We start from the raw sequence: 17,997 nt of genomic DNA, 5'->3' as shown, positions 1-17,997 counted from the left end.
TGTCTGAACATTATGTTTATGACATGTTCGGAGCAAGCCTTTGTGTGACTTACTTCTCAAAGTAAATGACATCTTGACTAACCTCACAGTGCCCCTCCTTGTTCTGCTGTTGATATTGCTAATGGTAAATTAGCCAGACAAAATCGCTGGCAAATGGTATTATGCTAATAGCATTAGCCCTGCCCTGCGCAAGTCAGTCTGAAGTGTTCTGTGACAGCTGCAAAAGCGCTACGTGACTCACTGACTGAATGCTAATAACGTGGCATCTGCACATAAATCTATATATCAAAGTCAGTGGCTACATGTCAATTTCAATGCGAACATTAGCATAGTCATGTGACATCTTGATGCTCTTGAAGATTTTATCAAAGCTGGCGAATGCATTGTGACAGATGGATAATGAAAGATGTCTGATTGTTTATTCTTTTTGTTCTGTTGGTGGGTGGATGTTACGTTTAAATGCGTTTTTCTTTTATGTTGGCAGAGTAATCATGCTTCAAAGTTACAATTGGACGAGATTTCCCATAGAGATACTTTTATTTGAGATAATACTGACACTTTGACTCAATATTGGCCACTGAGGCTTTTAAAAACAAACAATAAATCTTTTTGCTATCTTCTTTTTCACAAGCTTCCATAGACCACTTCAACTTTTTCATCCATTATTAATAGTGGTAATTCTTAGCGTCATATTTGCCTCTTGCTCTTGCACAAGTCTGTTTCAAAATGGAGCTGAGTGCCCCCAAAACCATACCCAAAAAGCATACATTTCACAATGATCATAAAGTCTGCCCATAGTAGAAGAAAGAAAATATTGGCACCAAAGGATAGGGGACTGAATATTAGTGCCTCTGGAACATATGATTCAAGTAATAAGCCAACCTTTCAAGTCCACTTTCGCTTCAAAAAGGAAATGTAATCCATTGTTCTGAAATCGCAGAATCGTCTCTGAACTGGTCCACATGTTGATTTTTATGGAGTATTTACTTTACATGGTGTATGATCTTGTCCAACACTGTTAGAAAGCAAAGACGGCGGTTTGGCAGAGCGAAAATAGACGAGGGGGTGAAAAAAGAGAGAAAAATTCCATGTTTAAATGGTCCATTCCAAGTGATATTAGTATTCAGCTGAGGTCCAACAACTTGATCCCAATAGTTGTGAAGTAGTTTGAAGTCAATGTATCTTAATTTCCATTGCTTTGATCAAAAAAAAAAAAAAAAAAGCTGCTAGTCCCAAATGTATATCGGTCCCAGACTATCGTGTGACCTGAAAAAGAGGAGTCCAAGTTATCATTTCATGTCTTCATGTGATTTCAGCAAAGCTGGACTGGATAAAAATCAGCTTCAAACCACTGCAATACCATTTATACCAGTGGATATACAGTATTTGCATGTGCATGTGCAGGACAAGTTGTTTTGTTTTTTTATTGATTTGATTTTATTTTATTTTATTGTTTTTTTTATATTGTGTTTTTTTTGTTTTATTGTTTTGTTTTACATTACGAGTGGGGTTTGTTTTATTTTATATTAGAGTCAAAATATAATGTATAATAATAGTTTTAATTCAACTTTCACATATTGTGATATCGTTCGTTTTGCATCCAACAAGTAAAAAAAAAAAAAAAAAAAAAAAGAGTCAAATAATGCAACTTTCATTTGTTAAGTATTTAATTTGCTGTATAATCCACAAAAAAAATAATACATAAACAATTTTAAGTGAATTTCAAGCAGCATTTACATATATAATTAAAAATGTAAAATAAATGGCTGGAAATATACTGAAGACTGGCTTATATTTATAATCTATTTATAATCTATTTAATATTCGTTTATAATAATCACTTAAATTGTAAATTTGACTAGGCAATATTGCCAAAAAATGATCCTTACCTTTACGCTAAATTTCATATCAGTCGATGTTAATAATTACCATGATAAATTTCACATTTTTATTTCTTTCAAGTTTAAAGGCAAATTTTTGCACTTAAGTGAAAGTAGAAAACAGAGTGTTAATTTTGGTTTTAAACTACTCTTTATGGTAAGAACATGACAAACATTTTTGAATTCTTACACTTGTCCAGTCATTTTTTTACAACAAAAAAAGTCTTAATAGAAAAATTATTATTTTTTTGTTTGTTTGTTTCTGCATGTTCTATTGAGTGATACTGTTTCAAATCATAAAAACAGGTTTGTGTTGCCTGACTTTGATGACGTGTATCTTCAGCACAGTTTGTAGTGCAAGATACAATGTTAATAACAGTCAATTTTTTCTCTTCTCTTTGAAATGCACATTTGACAGCAGTTGAGTTGACGCAGACGTAAATTTATGTTCATTATTGAAAAAAAAGTAAAATCTGTAAAAGCTGTAAACTCCCTCAGTTTTCCATGGTGAAATTTAATTATTCTAATATAAAATTAACCATTGGTCTTCCAAAGTGGCACACATTTAGATCATGATAAAACCACACATATAGCATCCCAATATCATGGTAAAAATGTAACTATATGGTTTTTAGGTACTTGTTTTTTTTATTTATTTGCTTGTTTGTGCCATTTCTACAATGATTTCATACCGCCCACTGAAATGTTAATGTGAGGTGTCATCGCTGTAGACTAAACATTACAACACTTCAGTATTTATCATCATAAAACAACGACAACAATCACAGAGTGTTAACTAATTATCTCTTGATCATTAGAGGGCCTTCAGCGCTATACAAATGGAAAATTCTTCTATTAGAAGTTTCCTCTAAGGCATGGGGTGTTAATACTGGGACTGACACATGCTCACACAGGCACATTTTATTGTCACCTACAAGTGTCATTAACCACACAACCAGCATGAGCTCAGCGGTAGCAGCCCGAAATAGAGAGCACCACACTGAGGGACCGGAACCGCTAACTCCTCTGGATCTGGGAGGGTTTAGCATGCAAGTCTGGTCCTGTTCCAGCTCTGAAACACAAACGCAAGGCTCTGGGTTCAGAGGCCAGGGTAGGGCAGGTCTCTATAGTTGTGGATGAGGCCAGACTGGCAGGCTGCTAAGGGAAGCCCAGTGTAATCTACACCTTCAGGTCATTGCCAGCAGGCAGCCGGAGGACACACAGAGGAAGTGGAAGGTGTCCTGGCCGCCATCTCCTTCACGTCCTACCTCCCTCTCTGTTTCAGACATGGACTCACTAGACCGGCAATTCAACAGAAACAAGCTCAGACTGTGCTACTGAGAATATGATCTTTCCTATCAGGTCAGGATATTTCTGGGTGTATATTAAAATTTGTCATACTGCACAAAACTTTATTCAAAACTTTGTGTTAACGTAATACAATAAAATAAACTATATTACACTACCGTTTAGTATTTAGGGTAAGTTTAGGGTCGGTACAATTTTTTTTTTTTTTTATGTTTTTAAAAAGAGGTTTCTTATGCTTTACAAGGCTGCATTTATTTAATCAAAAATACAGTAATATTGTGAATTATTATTACAATTTAATATAACCGTTTTCTATTTGAATATATTTTAAAATATTATTTATTTCTGTGATGCAAAGCGGAATTTTCAGTATCATTACTCCAGTCTTCAGTGTCACATGATCCTTCAGAAATCCTTCTAATATGCTGAATTCAGGCAAAAAAATAAAATAATTATCATCAATATTAGAAACAGTTGCTCTGCTTAATTGAAACTGTGATACATTATAAAAATTCGAAATCTCAGTGAACTTGATTTATTTGAAATTGAAAACTGTTGCAATATACTGTCATTTTTGATAAATGCAATGCATCATTGCTGAATAAAAGTATAAACTTCTTAAAAACTGGCCCCAAACTATGGTAGTGCATGTTATATTTAATAACTTTTTTCCCTTTTTCCCCCCATTTACAAATTAGCATGTATCTTAATTTTTTGCTGTGGTTTTAAGAATTTAAAATGTCATTGTTATAGACTCATAAGTTCAGTGTGGCAACAATTCTCATCACTTTTTTTTCAGAACAAACCACTGTCAACCACAATTTATAATTTTGAGTATATATTTTAAAAAAGATAAATCATAATTAGCACTTCAGAACATGGAAAAAATGCATTATATGTCCAGTTTAATTCAATCAAGGTATGTGGTGCAAAGTTCAAAAGTAATGATCAGAGAGATCAGACCTCAGATTAAACAATCCCATCATGCCCTCATCATTCCTGGGATCTCTTCTTGCGGTTATACTGCATGTCCACGTGGCCTGGAGGGCCCCAAAAATCAAGCCCAGGTTGGAGAGTAGCTCCCAACACCTCAGAGGTCTGCCTGCTGTTAACGTGAGTGCAGCCGCATGAATTATTAAAAGGGCTAAAGTAAAAAAAGTTCTGCCTCACGCAGGCCCCTCTGCCCCATGAATAATGGAGGACTCGACTGAAGCGCAGGCATTTGGTGAGTCAAACTTCTCAGTCTGATGGATGGCTACAAGCCCTGCGTGTCAACCGTACATACACAGCAGCTCACAAACATGTGGCGGCAAACATAAAAACAATAACTCACATTAACCTGTGGAAGCGCATCATTGCCTTGCAATGACTTTCCTAAATGCAATGCCACATTGTGTTTCTTTTGTCTAGGCTTTTGTTGCACAATAAAGGTTGACTTAGATTCCAGATTGTGTTTTATTTAAAGACAGTGTCAAATGCAAGGACTACTAACAACCTGAAAGCATGACAGTCGAGGAAAGCAGAAAGCTAGTGCATTCTGAGGAAGAACTGAAGCAATGGCTAACACTAGTTAGCAAAAGCCTTTTCATTTCAGATATCAAATGATATCAAAACCAGTCATAAGTCGCATGGGTATGTTTGTAGCAATAGCCAATCATAAATTGCATGGGTCAAAACTATCAATTTTTTCTTTTATGCCAAAAATCGTTAGGATATTAAGTTAAAATCATGTTCCATGAGGATATTTTGTAAATTTCCTACTGTAAATATTTCAAAACATAATTTTTTATTAGTAATATGCATTTCTAAGAACTTCTTTTTGACAATTTTTGGACAATAGTTTCTCATTACTTAGTGTATTTTTTTTTTTTTTTTTTTTTTCACCCTCAGATTCCAGATTTTCAAACAGTTGTACCTCGGTCAAATATGGCCCTACCATAACAGACCATACATCAATGGAAAGCTTATAAATCAGATGTATATCAATAAAAAAAATGACCCTTATGACTGGTTTTGTGGTCGAGGGTCACATTTATCAAATTTAAAATGATCAGTATATTTATTACAATACACTGATATTATTATAATTATTAGGATAAAAAAAAATGATTTTAAAATGTAAATTAAAAAGTTTTTAGTATTTAGTTTTATAAATGTGGGGTATATATTATAATACTGTTATAATATCATAATACTGAATACTGATCAGATGTTATTTATCCAATTTAAAATGATCAGTATATTAACTAATAAATTAACTAATAAATATATTTATATTCATACTGTATATTATGAATATGTAAATATAATTAATATATATGTATATATAATATATATTATATTTGTTTTATTTCATATTTATATATTTTTAATGATAAATTATTAATTTTAAATTATTATTTTCAAATACTTATTTTCAGTAATTAATAATAATATTATATTTTAAATTTAAATTTTTTATATATATATATATATATATATATATATATATATATAAATTATTAATTTTAAATTATTATTTTTTATTTGTTTTTTTGTTTTATTGTTTGTATGTTTTATTTGTTTTATTTTTTTATTTTCCAAGCTGGTATTGGCATTATTATGATGGCTATAATGTGCTGTGCTGTAATTGGATGGGCTCCCTCTCACCTTGGTCGTCTTGACTTTGTTCCCCGTGCTGCAGCTCCAACCTTTAAGATCCGGCAACACCTTACACTCCTCGCCCTCCATACACGGCTGCATCTGACACCACCACTTCTGTGCTACGATAGAAGCTGCGCAGACAGAGAGAAAGAAAGAAAGAAAGAAAGAAGTGAGAATCTCAACACTCTGCTCACTCTGTGGCAACTGCCAAAACGAGAAATAAACAAGCCCAAATCACCACGCATCCAAAATTTTGAAGGATGCAGCAATGAAGATTGAGAGGAGGAGAAACCCTCAGAAGATCTCGCTCACTTCCACTGTCAAATGAAATGAAACTACATCTTTGTATCTCTTTCTCCTGAAAACAATGAGGCTAGTCAGGGAGGAGGTCTTTGATTCAAAGCTGACGGTTTGAATCCATCAATCCGATGTGGGCTCGACGCTCACTGTTCTTCCTTCATGTCAAGATGACAAGGGTTGCGGTCTGGGGATTGGCACAATGTTGAGGGTGAAGGGGAATTGAGAAGCAGAAGGAAGACAATGTCAAGCTTGAGGCCTCAACTTTTAATATGGGGCAGAGAGGATAATTCGCAGGATATCAAAATTTAAGTTTGTGGATTTAAGTCCACATCTATCAGCTGAATCCAACTATATGATAAAATAAACTTTTAGGCTCAATGGAAAAACATACCTCTACCTACAATTTCCAAAAAGGCACATATACATAAAATTCACTGCAGTTTCCAGCTAATATGAACACTAGTAGTAACATTAAAACACCAACAACTTTTATTCCTTTTCACACAAATTCTGATTACAGAGGCACCGTTTAATAAGTTTATTTAGTATGATATAGATTTAATAGATTATTTGCGTGATTCCTTGCATAATATTATGTTATGACCTCAAATTAGCGCACATACTGCATGATTTGTAAACTAATACATTTTGAGGTTTGCATGACATACTGTAACCAGGTTCATATGTATGGCTTTTCTGATGTAGCAAATTTGCTCAGTAGCACAACTGGTACAGCTCTGCACTTGAGATGGACCCCTCTGGTACATTCAAAGTGCCACAAAACATGCAAGCAGAAACATAATTTCATTCTGCAGAAATATCATCACAAGCACACTTTTTAGTGATCCTGGGTGAAACTTTTAACAGATATATATTTAGGAAAGCAGACCAAAAATATTCATGACCTTGTACATAGAGATTTTGTGGCTCAATAAAATGCTTTCTAAAATGAGAATGTCCTGTCTTCCAAAGAAAAAAACATTTGCAATTAGCAATAAAAAGCTTTGATGTCATTTTTAAGGCTACCAAGAATGAGCCTTTTAATCTTTAATCTTCCATCCCAACTTTGTTTCAGTTGCAAATAGTTAAGTATGTACTGTATACACTCCCATAAATCTACAAAAATAGCAGTTTTACTATGATTAAACATGGTATAACTGGCCACCACTGATATTCTCATTCTCAAGCAATAACAAGTGTATTTAACATAGCAACTATAATTAAAATGGTTAGATTTTCTACAAGTGCTTCTTTGAAAATTTTAATTGTGTTTTTGGGGTCCAAAAGTCTAAGACCACTAGTGATTTTTTTTTTTCAATACAAATTACGTTATCAACAAATAAGTGAAAAAATCCCAGATTTCCAATGTTGTGTCAGACTTTCACAACCCACAGTATGTAGACACAATCTACCGCATAAAAACAGTGTAGAGAGGTCAAGCGTCTTTCAGTCTTAAGTGTAGTGGCTTTTGTCCTCATACAGCAGGTAGATTCATGCGCTGTGGTCTCGGTGCTCAGCAGGGGGTGGCAGCACCTGTCAGATGCATTAGAGGGCAGAAAAGAAGATCAAGATCGATTGACCTGTCCAGTGAGGGGGCTGCTGACATGTTATTAGACAAGCAGCCCACGCTGCACTCGAGTGAACAGCAGGATGACGGTGTCACACTCAAACGGACCCTGACTCAGAAGTGACAGCCCAGAGAGATGAGACTGAGATAAAGAGGGGCAGCTAGACTTGAAAATGATGGTTTCATTTAAGAGCATTAATCTTTAAAATAATATAACAGGCAAAAGCAACAAGTTACTTCATGTGTATTTTCTACTGTGTTCTACTGTAAATTATACCATGGTACTACCATGTTTTGTAGACATGTAACATTACATTAGCATGGCTTTCCTTGATGTTTACTGAAAACATCACCGTACATTTTCTTTTCTAATAAATAAAACAATTAATTTGTAATATTCAAGAACAAAACAAAGATAAAATATATATTAATTTTATCCTAATTAGTATAAATAGATAGTGAAAATATAATATAAAAGTCTAATATTTTATCTTTCTATCAAGTATAACATAAATAATAAACTACTTTGATTCATAGAATCAAATCAGAAACCACACACACACACACACACACACAACCACACACACACACACACACACACACACAAAAACAAATGTCTTACCGTCCACACAGGAAGGAGCCGCTCTTGTTGTCCCAGCAACTTGCCCAGGGAAGCAAGAACACTTGACAGTTTGGGAGCGCTCCTCGATTTTGTTCTTGTTACAGCAGCGGTGGGCTGCAATGACCTCACAGGTTCCCGCTTTGACGTGTACTAAGGAAAAACAACAAGGACACAGAGTCTATTAAAATCAGCCAGCTGTTTCAAACTCTCCTCGCCAACAAAGGAAACGATGAGGCACTAATGCATATTCTGTTGCTGCCGGTGGCTGCAATGGAAATGAATTTGTTGACGTGGAAGCAGCATACAGTTTAATTAATGCTAATGCAAGCAGTTTGATTTGTCTCAGGTCAGAAATCAGAAGAAACCGTTCCCTGTGATCAACGGGTTGGGTTTTATGCTTCACTTTCGTAATTACAAGTAAAACGGTTAATTGATAATCATGGACCTTTATGCATCTAGAAAGGTCTTTCAGGCATATTATTTATTCTCATTTTGTTTTGTTTATCCTTCACCTATGACTGAACAACAGCGGGGAGCAACGTTACTTAGCATTTAAAATCGTGTATTCACACATCACTTTGAAGCTCTAAATTGAGGAGTTTAAAAAAGAAAAGAGTATAAAAACATTTTGAAAGTTTTAGTGTACCTTTCAAATCAGCCTTAATTGCATTGGTAAAGATTTTCAATTTAAGACTTGAGTTAAAAATTGATTGAAAAAGGGGCCTCCATTTTCCCATTAGCTGGCCAATCTCAAAATCTCATCAACAACATTAAAAACATTTTGCCTCCGATCAATAAAGAGCCTTTAACGTGCGCACAAAAGGCTCTGTCGAGCGGTAGGCCGATTGTGGGCTTGAGAAAGAAAAACAGAGATTTACCGATGCAAACGCCAGCGGGTGAAGGGCTGAACCCCCTTTGTGTGATTATCTCAGCTCTAACACACTCCAGGGCCAAAGTTAATTTCAAAAAGTTTGAGCGGATGCAAATTGAATATTCAATGGTGGAGTTTGTTCCAACAGCTTATAGAAAATGATTGCTTTGACTCATTCAATGTGCATTACCGCCTTTATTTGTGTACCTTCCAACTGCACAGTGCTTGTAAAAATCTATAAGAGAAACAAACTGGGATGGGTTACTCCACAAGCTGGAGTTTGGCATGATGTGTGTTTGGCTTCTCTGGTAGAGCAGCGATGTGAAAAATGGTTTGAGCATTAAAAAGTCTATGCTAAATTACATTTGCATACATGTACTGGCATGATATATTCATAATGTTCTAAAATGTAGCTACTCATAAATTAGCCATTAAATGATTATATTAAAAATGTGCAGATTGATTAAGATTGATTTAATGCTCTCAGAGTTGATGGAGAAGTAAAAAGCATAACCATTAACTGCTCCTGGATGGATGACTTTAAGATTACACTTAAAACCAAATATTGACACAAAACCAGACATAAACCAATACAAACCTGCTGGATTCACAAAACTTTTTTAACAATACATTTCTTCTTAACAAGTGTTTTTTTGATGCTCATGCCGATATCTGAGCAGGCCGGCCGATATAAAGCCAATACATATGATATCACACAATTTAATTCAAAGGTAAGTAAAAGCACATGTATAACAACTGCTGAAATGAAATTTATATTTATTTTGCATATTTTTATATTGATATAATAATTTAAAAATGAAAAAATAAAAAAAAATCAGTAAAAAAAAAAACGTGTTCTTCAGTAATCCTATTGTAGTATTTTTCATAAATTAATAAATCCTTAAAAATAAGCATAAAAAGAAAGTAATTTCTTAAAAATAAAAATCCTAAAATTAATCATTTAAACTGTTCTTAAAAAACATTGTAAATAATGGGTACAGCAAGAAGAAGAAGAAGAAGAAGAAGAAGAAGAAGAAGAAGAAGAAGAAGAAGAAGAAGAAAAGGAACACTCCAGCAATGCCAATGACATGGATTCAGTCCCTAAGAACACACATACTTAATTACCTCAAGTGAAGTGCAAGTTCCTTTGGTTAAAAGTGTCTGCCAAGTGAATAAATGTAAATGATATTATCTATGCACTCAAGAGCTTCTGTGAAAATGCAAAAGCTTTTAATTTTGGCAGTGAAAATTAAGTTTCTATGTTTGGCACTGATCAAAATCTGTTCCTTGACTCGAGGTCACGCTGAAATCGAATCAAATTCGTGAAACAAAGAAAGTGCCGTGCTCCTGGAACAGAATGTTTTTGGCACAGCCACAGAGATCAGCACCAACACAGGAGCACCTGATCCCCGATCAGCCCTCGACCTGCTGTGGGAAAGCTTCTCCTTTAGGGTAGCAGCCAGGTTGGCAGGGCCTGGAGAAACAGTGCAAACTACTGATTAAACCATAACCCTTTCACCAAGGTCATAAACAAGTCAACCAAATCTATAGGCAGTATGTGTGTGTGTACGTGAGCAATCGGCTCCTGTGAAGATTAAGTGGGCAGTGTTTAGCAAGGTGCCCAGGGACCAACAAAGAGAATTAAACAGCTACTTCTTGGCTCTGTATACTCGACTGATGTGAGACCTTTTCTAAGAAGATGTTTTGTCTTTCTCTGGACATCTGTGCAAAATTTCCATGGACTTGCAATAGCTACGATCGATATGTTTCACTTAAGGTGTGCAGGCTGGTCGTCTGGCAGAGTCAGGGAACGTCTGCCTCAGCAGCAGGAGGGGGTGCGATCCGGGCGCTAACAGTAATGGAAGCTGGCATGGCTCTTAGGCACTGCTTTCAACACCACAATCACATCCATTGATCCCACATTGACAAGCACCATCATCCCAATGAAGACTGTGAAGGTATGGATGAACTAGTTGGAGGCAAAATAAAAGGAGCTTATTTGATATACAGTATAAAGTGTTTCTGTAAAAATTACATATTTTCACATGTGTGTAAAACATAAATTTGTGTGTTTGCGTGTCATGCTCACCAAGGCAAAATATAGTAAAACTGTGAAATATTATTACATTGTGTTAACGTGTTCTCTTTTAATATATCATAATGGTGTCTCATAATTATTCATGAGACTGCGTGTTCTTATCCAATGAGAAGATGCTTCGCTTAATTATTCATGACAGCATTGTTGATTTCCTATGATAGAGTCATGCTTCAAACTGTGAGATTGCCTAATTGTTGTTTTGTTTTTGTTTTTTTTTGGTTAGAGTTGTGAGATTGCTTAATTTATTTGATTGATGTAGCGAGTGTAATCGGTTTTTACAGCTTCTTGATGCAACTCATTGAAAGGCTTATATACTGTACATGCCGCAAAATAAGCCTTAAAAGTTGAGGTTCAACATTCATATATTTTCGATGCAGAGAACCGATGCAAATGGCTGTGCATTTATTTGTGTTTTTAACTCAAAGGGAGGGAAATGAAACTGATCCCCTCTTCTTTTCTGTGGTGAAAGCAAACCGGTGAAAAAGTAACTTCTCTTTTATCTAATGCAAAGATACTCATAATATTTTAAGTTTTGAAAAACTGTCCAGATACTTTTTCTTAGAAATATCAAATACCTTTCCAAATACAATAAAGCTAAAAAACCAAACATATGGTTTTTACAACAGCCTAAATAGTCTTTCAAGCAATGACAAACATATGGTTATTTCACAGGATTTGCAAATGTTGCTGGCAGTTGTCAGATGTGGTTAGGATCTAAGAGTCTCCATGCAGTTTCTCATTAATGTGAGTTGAAGGGTAAAATCATCTAACATTGGGATGTGTGACATTCTCCACAAGGGTAAAGGCCATTTTAAAAATAAAACAGAACAGATTGCTGCCTCAGATGCAAGTATGAGCATTAAGAAGCCATTTTTTCCCCTTTTGCGTTACTTCTGTGCTTTTTCAGTCTGTCATTGATGGGCTTTTTTGGAGCCAAGCAGCTCTTTTTCCACAAATAGTCAGTGAACATATTGACGAATAACAAAAAAGGAGAGAAAACATATCAAATGTTCCTACTAAGCTCCTATTGAATTAGCATAACACAGCGACCCTCTGCTTTGGTGCAAGAGAGAGAGATGACAGACTTTGTGTTCACAAAATTGCTATTCAAAGGTTGTTTTTCCCCCAGAAACACTGTGATGGAGATGCTGGATGAAAAAATAAGAGTGAGGTGCGTAACCGTTAAAACAAAGGATGACTAAATATCACCATATACCTCATAGTAAACAAATGATTAAACCGTCATTAGCCGAGGACACATCAAAACAGCTATTATGTTGGCATGCTAAACAAAAGCATAAAGGGATACTTAACCGTACAGTCTGCTTTCATTTCATGTGACAGGCAACAATTACTCATGAGCAATAACAAAGCCTCTTCATATCTGTTAACTCCCCTCATACGTTTCAAACGCAAAGCTCTGTTTGCATCCTCAAAGCTAATAACTACAGTGACAGAGTCTGTTTAACCAAGAGCAAAAATAAACCACTGGAGACCAGATTCGATCCTGTATCACAACAAAGTACTAAACCATGTAAATATGTTAAATGTCATTGCATTATATAATATAGTGTTTATTTTTAAAAAAGAAGGCAGAAGCAGAAACTTCTGATATTTTAAAGTAAGGTTGAAGCATCCATATACTGAGTTGGAAGATGCAGGTTTAAACCTGTCCTGAAACATGCCTAATGCAACATGCTTAACAGCATTCATTAAAGCATTCATGAAGTCGGTAGCTCCATTCTGGAGCCAAACACACATTCATCGCAAGAGTCTTGGTAGTCTCTCCAACCCAAGGCACTTGACAGACAATATCAGCCTCACCGGTTCAATGGAGCAGGGATGGTGTGTGTGTTTTTTTTTTTTTTTTTTTTTTTTGTTTTTTTTTTTTTTTGTGTGTGCGTTGCATGATGTACAGAGTCTGATACATCCAAGACGGACTGACTCTTCATGGCTGTAAAGAACCATCTGTTCCTCCATGAATGTTCTATGCTCAACGAAGAAGGAAGGGTAATATTGATTTAGTCATCCGAGAGTTAAATAACATCATGAAGTATTCATTAATGGTGCACTGGCCAGTGCACATGGGCACATCCACAGAACACCTTAGCTTAAAAAGCAACACTGTTATCAACATTGATAATAATAAGAAATGTATAAAAGCATGTAAAAATGTAAATGTAAAAGCATATCAGCATATTAGAATGATTTCTGAAAGCTCATGTGACGCTGAAAACTGTGATACTGTAATGAAGCTGTAAATTCAGCTTCCCCATCACAGGAATAAGTTATATTTTGAAATATATTCTACATAATTTGAAATAATTTTTTTGTATTTTAATTTTTATTTATTTTTTTTTTTATTGTACGTATTAAGTCTTTAAGTTTGTTTTAACTGGGACGTTTAACGCCTCATGACTAAACAATGTGAGTGTGCACACCGACATGCAAAACGCCAGGCATAAAAGTGCCATTTTTTAAAAACGCCTCGGGCTCGTTTTTTTGGTTTGACACGCCGCATTAAAAACTGGCAGACCAATGATATTGGCACTTTTGTTCATGTGTCTGGAGCTGCTGAAGTTACAGTAAAATGCGACTTGGTGGCGCTCAAGCACAAAACAGTCTTGCCGAGCACACATTAGTGATACCTAACGATGAAGAGGAAGTGAGTAGACGAAGAAGATGCATCGAGGCAAGATGAATGTAGAGCTGCTGGTCTCATTGGTGTCTAAACACAAAGGGCTTTATGACAAACGTGGCAGCGCTACAAAAATCTTGATAAGAGGGAGTTTTTATGGAGAGGATTTGCAGATCAAATAGGATTTGATGTGTATCAGGGTATTTCTATTTTTCATTAAGCGCCAACTAATGTCCAGGAGTGAATTTGCACGTTCACTCGGCCCAATGCCAGCGAAAAGCGCTTGGCTATGAACACACAAGACGTCTCGAAAAACGCTGGCAATAAGCGTTGTCCCAGTGTGCACGAGGCTTTAGTCAGCAATTTTTTTTTTAAATCCTACCAATCCTAAACATTTAAATGGTAGTGTACACACACAGAAATTTCCCATGCATCTAACCTAAGCCTGTAGACTAAATTTTAATGTGAAGACCCATCAAAGTATCAAACTTCTACAACTGATAAAAAAAAAAGAAACAGAAAAGCTTCATTTGTAGATGATTATGGGTGGTCAGTAGAGACAGTGCGAAAAATGCCGTTCAGTAAAATACATTGAGTAGCACATTACTAGCACTTTCTCCAAGTTGGTCTGCAAGAAATGAGTGCACTCTTTTTCCACGACACTGTGATCAAGCTCACTTTCACTCCGTCTGTCCTAACACTTATTACTCAGTGTGACTGCAGCGAAAAGAAAGAGAAATGCTTCTCTCCCTTTTTTTCTTTGACCAGAGAGAGAAAGTGAAGCAGAGTGACAACCCAATTACCATACCATCGCCATGGCAATTTACAGCAAGTCACTTATGAAATTGTTATGAGGCGATAAGAGAGCTAGCCATCTGCGGGCTGCAGAAATGGAAGATCAAACGCTCTGTCTCAACACCGCACTGGTTACCTGATCAGAGGTGTTTTGGTGTGGGGAGGGGCGAGAGGGTCTCTAAAAAGTCTAAATGAATAGATGTCACATCAAATGTTCTTTACCAGGTCAGATCTTTGACACAAATACACTGTGTTTTTCCTTGACACAAGACGCACTCTGATAACCAGCGAGCCGTGGAAAGCCCAGGCTGGGGCGATGACAGCAAATTTGCGCCTGTAAGATACGGCCGTTCAGGTTCTGCAGAAAAACAACAACACCACACAAACACAGCTAAAGTCCCTCTATGGTTAGCGAAGGCTAATATGAAGTCAACACTCCCAAACAGGAACGAGTCTGGGCAGAGGTCCAAAAACCTCATGCTGATGTAAACAGAAATTGAAAAGCACACAATAGAAACACGCATGAGTACCTGAAAATGATAACGTTTGCTTTTGATGGTAGGAACCATACTGTACTGTGTATTAGCTGTCTAGTCTGACAGACTTTGTTAGGTGTATAGTATGAAAGAGTTTGTTTATTTTGTGATTAATTTTTTTATATATGTTATTTAATTTTTATAATTTAATAATTTTTTTTTTTTATTTAGTTTATAAAATAATATAAATATGAATATAAAATAGGCATATAAAAATAATATCCAAAATAAAATTAAATAATGTCACAATTTTTTTTCAAATTTAAGTTTTTTAAAATCATAGAAAATCTCACAATTGAGGGGAAAGAATAACTAATAATAATAATAAATTGTTAAGTTATTATAATATTTTAAATAATGGATTTCACTATATGAATTTCCATTCATTATTTGTTATTTAATATATAACATGTTATTTAATTCATAAATGTAACTGTATAATATATATATATATATATATATATATATATATATATATATATATATATATATATATATATATATATATATATATATATATATATATATATATATAATTACATAAAATGCCACAATTTTTAATTAAAATGTTTTTTTTTTATCATAGATAATCTCACCTGTGAGGGGAAAATATCTAATAATAATAAATTATTAAAATATAATAATATATTAAATAATGGATTTCACTATATGAATTGTCACACAGAATGTCCATTAGTACTGCAAATGATTTTATTTTGCATTATTTATTTTGCATTTATAACACAAAATTGTAGAACTGACAGACAAAATTGGTAAATTTCCCTTTTTTTCTTCCTTTTTTCCTGGTCTTTGATTGACCCTCTATATTTTGCCTATACATATTTTTTTTATACTTTTGCTAATAACTAGTTCAAGGTACAGTCCTTTCATTTCCCAGACAGTCTTCTGCAAATAAACATTACACCCCTTTAAGCTCAACATTATTAATAAATCCATTTTCGCTGATGATGCCTCGAGACATCACAAGTGGCATCATTATCATTTAACAGAACTGGAGTTTTTCTCTTTCCATTGTTTCTCTTTAAAAACTAATTAGTGATCTCTTCTTAATATGCGAGATCACCATAATGCGATAATCAACAAATATGTATTTACATGAATGCTTAAACAGTTTGAGAAACATTACATTTGCAATCTGGGTCAACACGCAACCGCACCGCTTAATGAGACAGGGATAGTGATTCCAAAATACTCCACAGATCATTGCTTACCATTCTCCCTCTGTAAATATCATTCATCATAGCGGTATCCATTTGAAAGATCTCCCTGGCTCTCTTTCCTTCCCCTGCTGTATCCTTTTCCAGACAACAGGGTGCACATAGTGGTCAAGCCAAAGGTCTGGTGACAGATTGCTGTAGCTGACAGATTCAGAACACATTGGCCAAGGGCTCAAATGAACCTCTGTCCAACACCATCCATCTCTACACTGCACCATTAATGCCTGCCCCTGATCAATGGTCCTCCCTTGAGGAACCACGCACCTATCTCAGTCAATGCTCTCTGAATGTTATTACATTTCAGTTGTTGTGAAAAAGAGCAACACCATGAAACTAATAGAGTCGCTGTCTCCGTTTGACACGCACTTGGCAAATGGTGGATGAAAGTAAAGGTGAGGAATACTGCTATTACAGCATTTCAGAAATGGCACTAAGTCTGGAGAAAGGCAGTAAGAGTTGGGATTACAGAACTTTCAATTCATGAATTGCATGCAGATACATACAAGAATGTTTGCTTTCATAGGTGCAATTTTGAATTTATAATAATTTAGCAAATTGATTATGTTTAATTATGACTAGCAGCTATTTTATATGGACTTTTCAATGTCAAATAACTAGTAATCTAGCTAAGTGAACCATGGTCACTATAATTTCAGTTTATACAATGAAAACATCAAATGTATGAATTTCTTTGCACTAAATAGGATATCAAACCAAGAGTCGATTTTTTTTAAGATAAATGACACTTGGTTTGTTATATAATACAAAGACATTCAAATAAGTATAAAGTCTCTGTGGGACACTGTATGACATGCAGGATAAAACAATTTAAATATTATTATAATTAATTATATTTATTATTATATTTAAGACAATCACATACAGTGTGCTGATCTTAAATTAAGGTAAAGTAATATTTCCTTAAATAAATAAACAAAAAAAATACTTTTATATATAATTTAATATATACTAAAATAAATCAATCAATAAGTAAATAATAAATAAAATTATTTATTTTTATATTTTATTTTATATAAGGATGTTGGTAGGTTCTGAAACTAACACAATGAAGAGCTAATATTTCTGTTTATCACCCAAGTAGGCATATAGCTATTGACCAATAATTTCAAAATGGCCAAATTCTGGCAATTATATTAGGCATATTACAATTTATTAATTTAGAAGATTTACCCAAAGTAACTTGCAAATAAGAAATAAAAAAGTATTTTCATCCTAAGGTGGCAGTAAGTTGTGAGTTATGAGAGGTGTTGTAATACCAAGTTCTTATAGGCACAGCATTAGTGCTTAAATATATGTTTTAAAATATACAGTGGGTACGGAAAGTATTCATTCTTATAGGCAATTTTTTAGTGTTTTTGTTATATTGCAGCCATTTGCAAAAATCATTTAAGTTCATTCTTTTTCCTCATTAATGTACACACAGCACCCCATATTGACAGAAAATGTCAGAATTGTTGACATTTTTGCACATTTATTAAAA

The 17,997-nt window shown here is 34.6% G+C and overlaps 1 protein-coding gene across 1 annotated transcript in view; it reads right to left on the bottom strand.

Moving 5' to 3' along the window:
• Nucleotides 1–511: 511 nt before the first annotated feature.
• Nucleotides 512–17,997, bottom strand: part of LOC109087827 (chemokine-like protein TAFA-2) — an 80,230-nt gene continuing 62,744 nt past the window's right edge. The window contains exons 3-5 of the mRNA XM_019102024.2: nucleotides 8,321–8,470; nucleotides 5,838–5,962; nucleotides 512–1,266 (exon numbers count right to left, since the gene is read on the bottom strand). Coding sequence (XP_018957569.1) covers nucleotides 1,255–1,266; nucleotides 5,838–5,962; nucleotides 8,321–8,470 — 287 coding nt within the window. The 3' untranslated portion in view covers nucleotides 512–1,254. The remainder of the gene's footprint in view (nucleotides 1,267–5,837; nucleotides 5,963–8,320; nucleotides 8,471–17,997) is intronic.

Source organism: Cyprinus carpio, chromosome B6 (genome assembly GCF_018340385.1).
Source record: "Cyprinus carpio isolate SPL01 chromosome B6, ASM1834038v1, whole genome shotgun sequence".
NCBI classification, from domain to species: Eukaryota; Metazoa; Chordata; class Actinopteri; order Cypriniformes; family Cyprinidae; genus Cyprinus; species Cyprinus carpio.
This window is presented reverse-complemented; position numbering and strand designations above follow the sequence as displayed.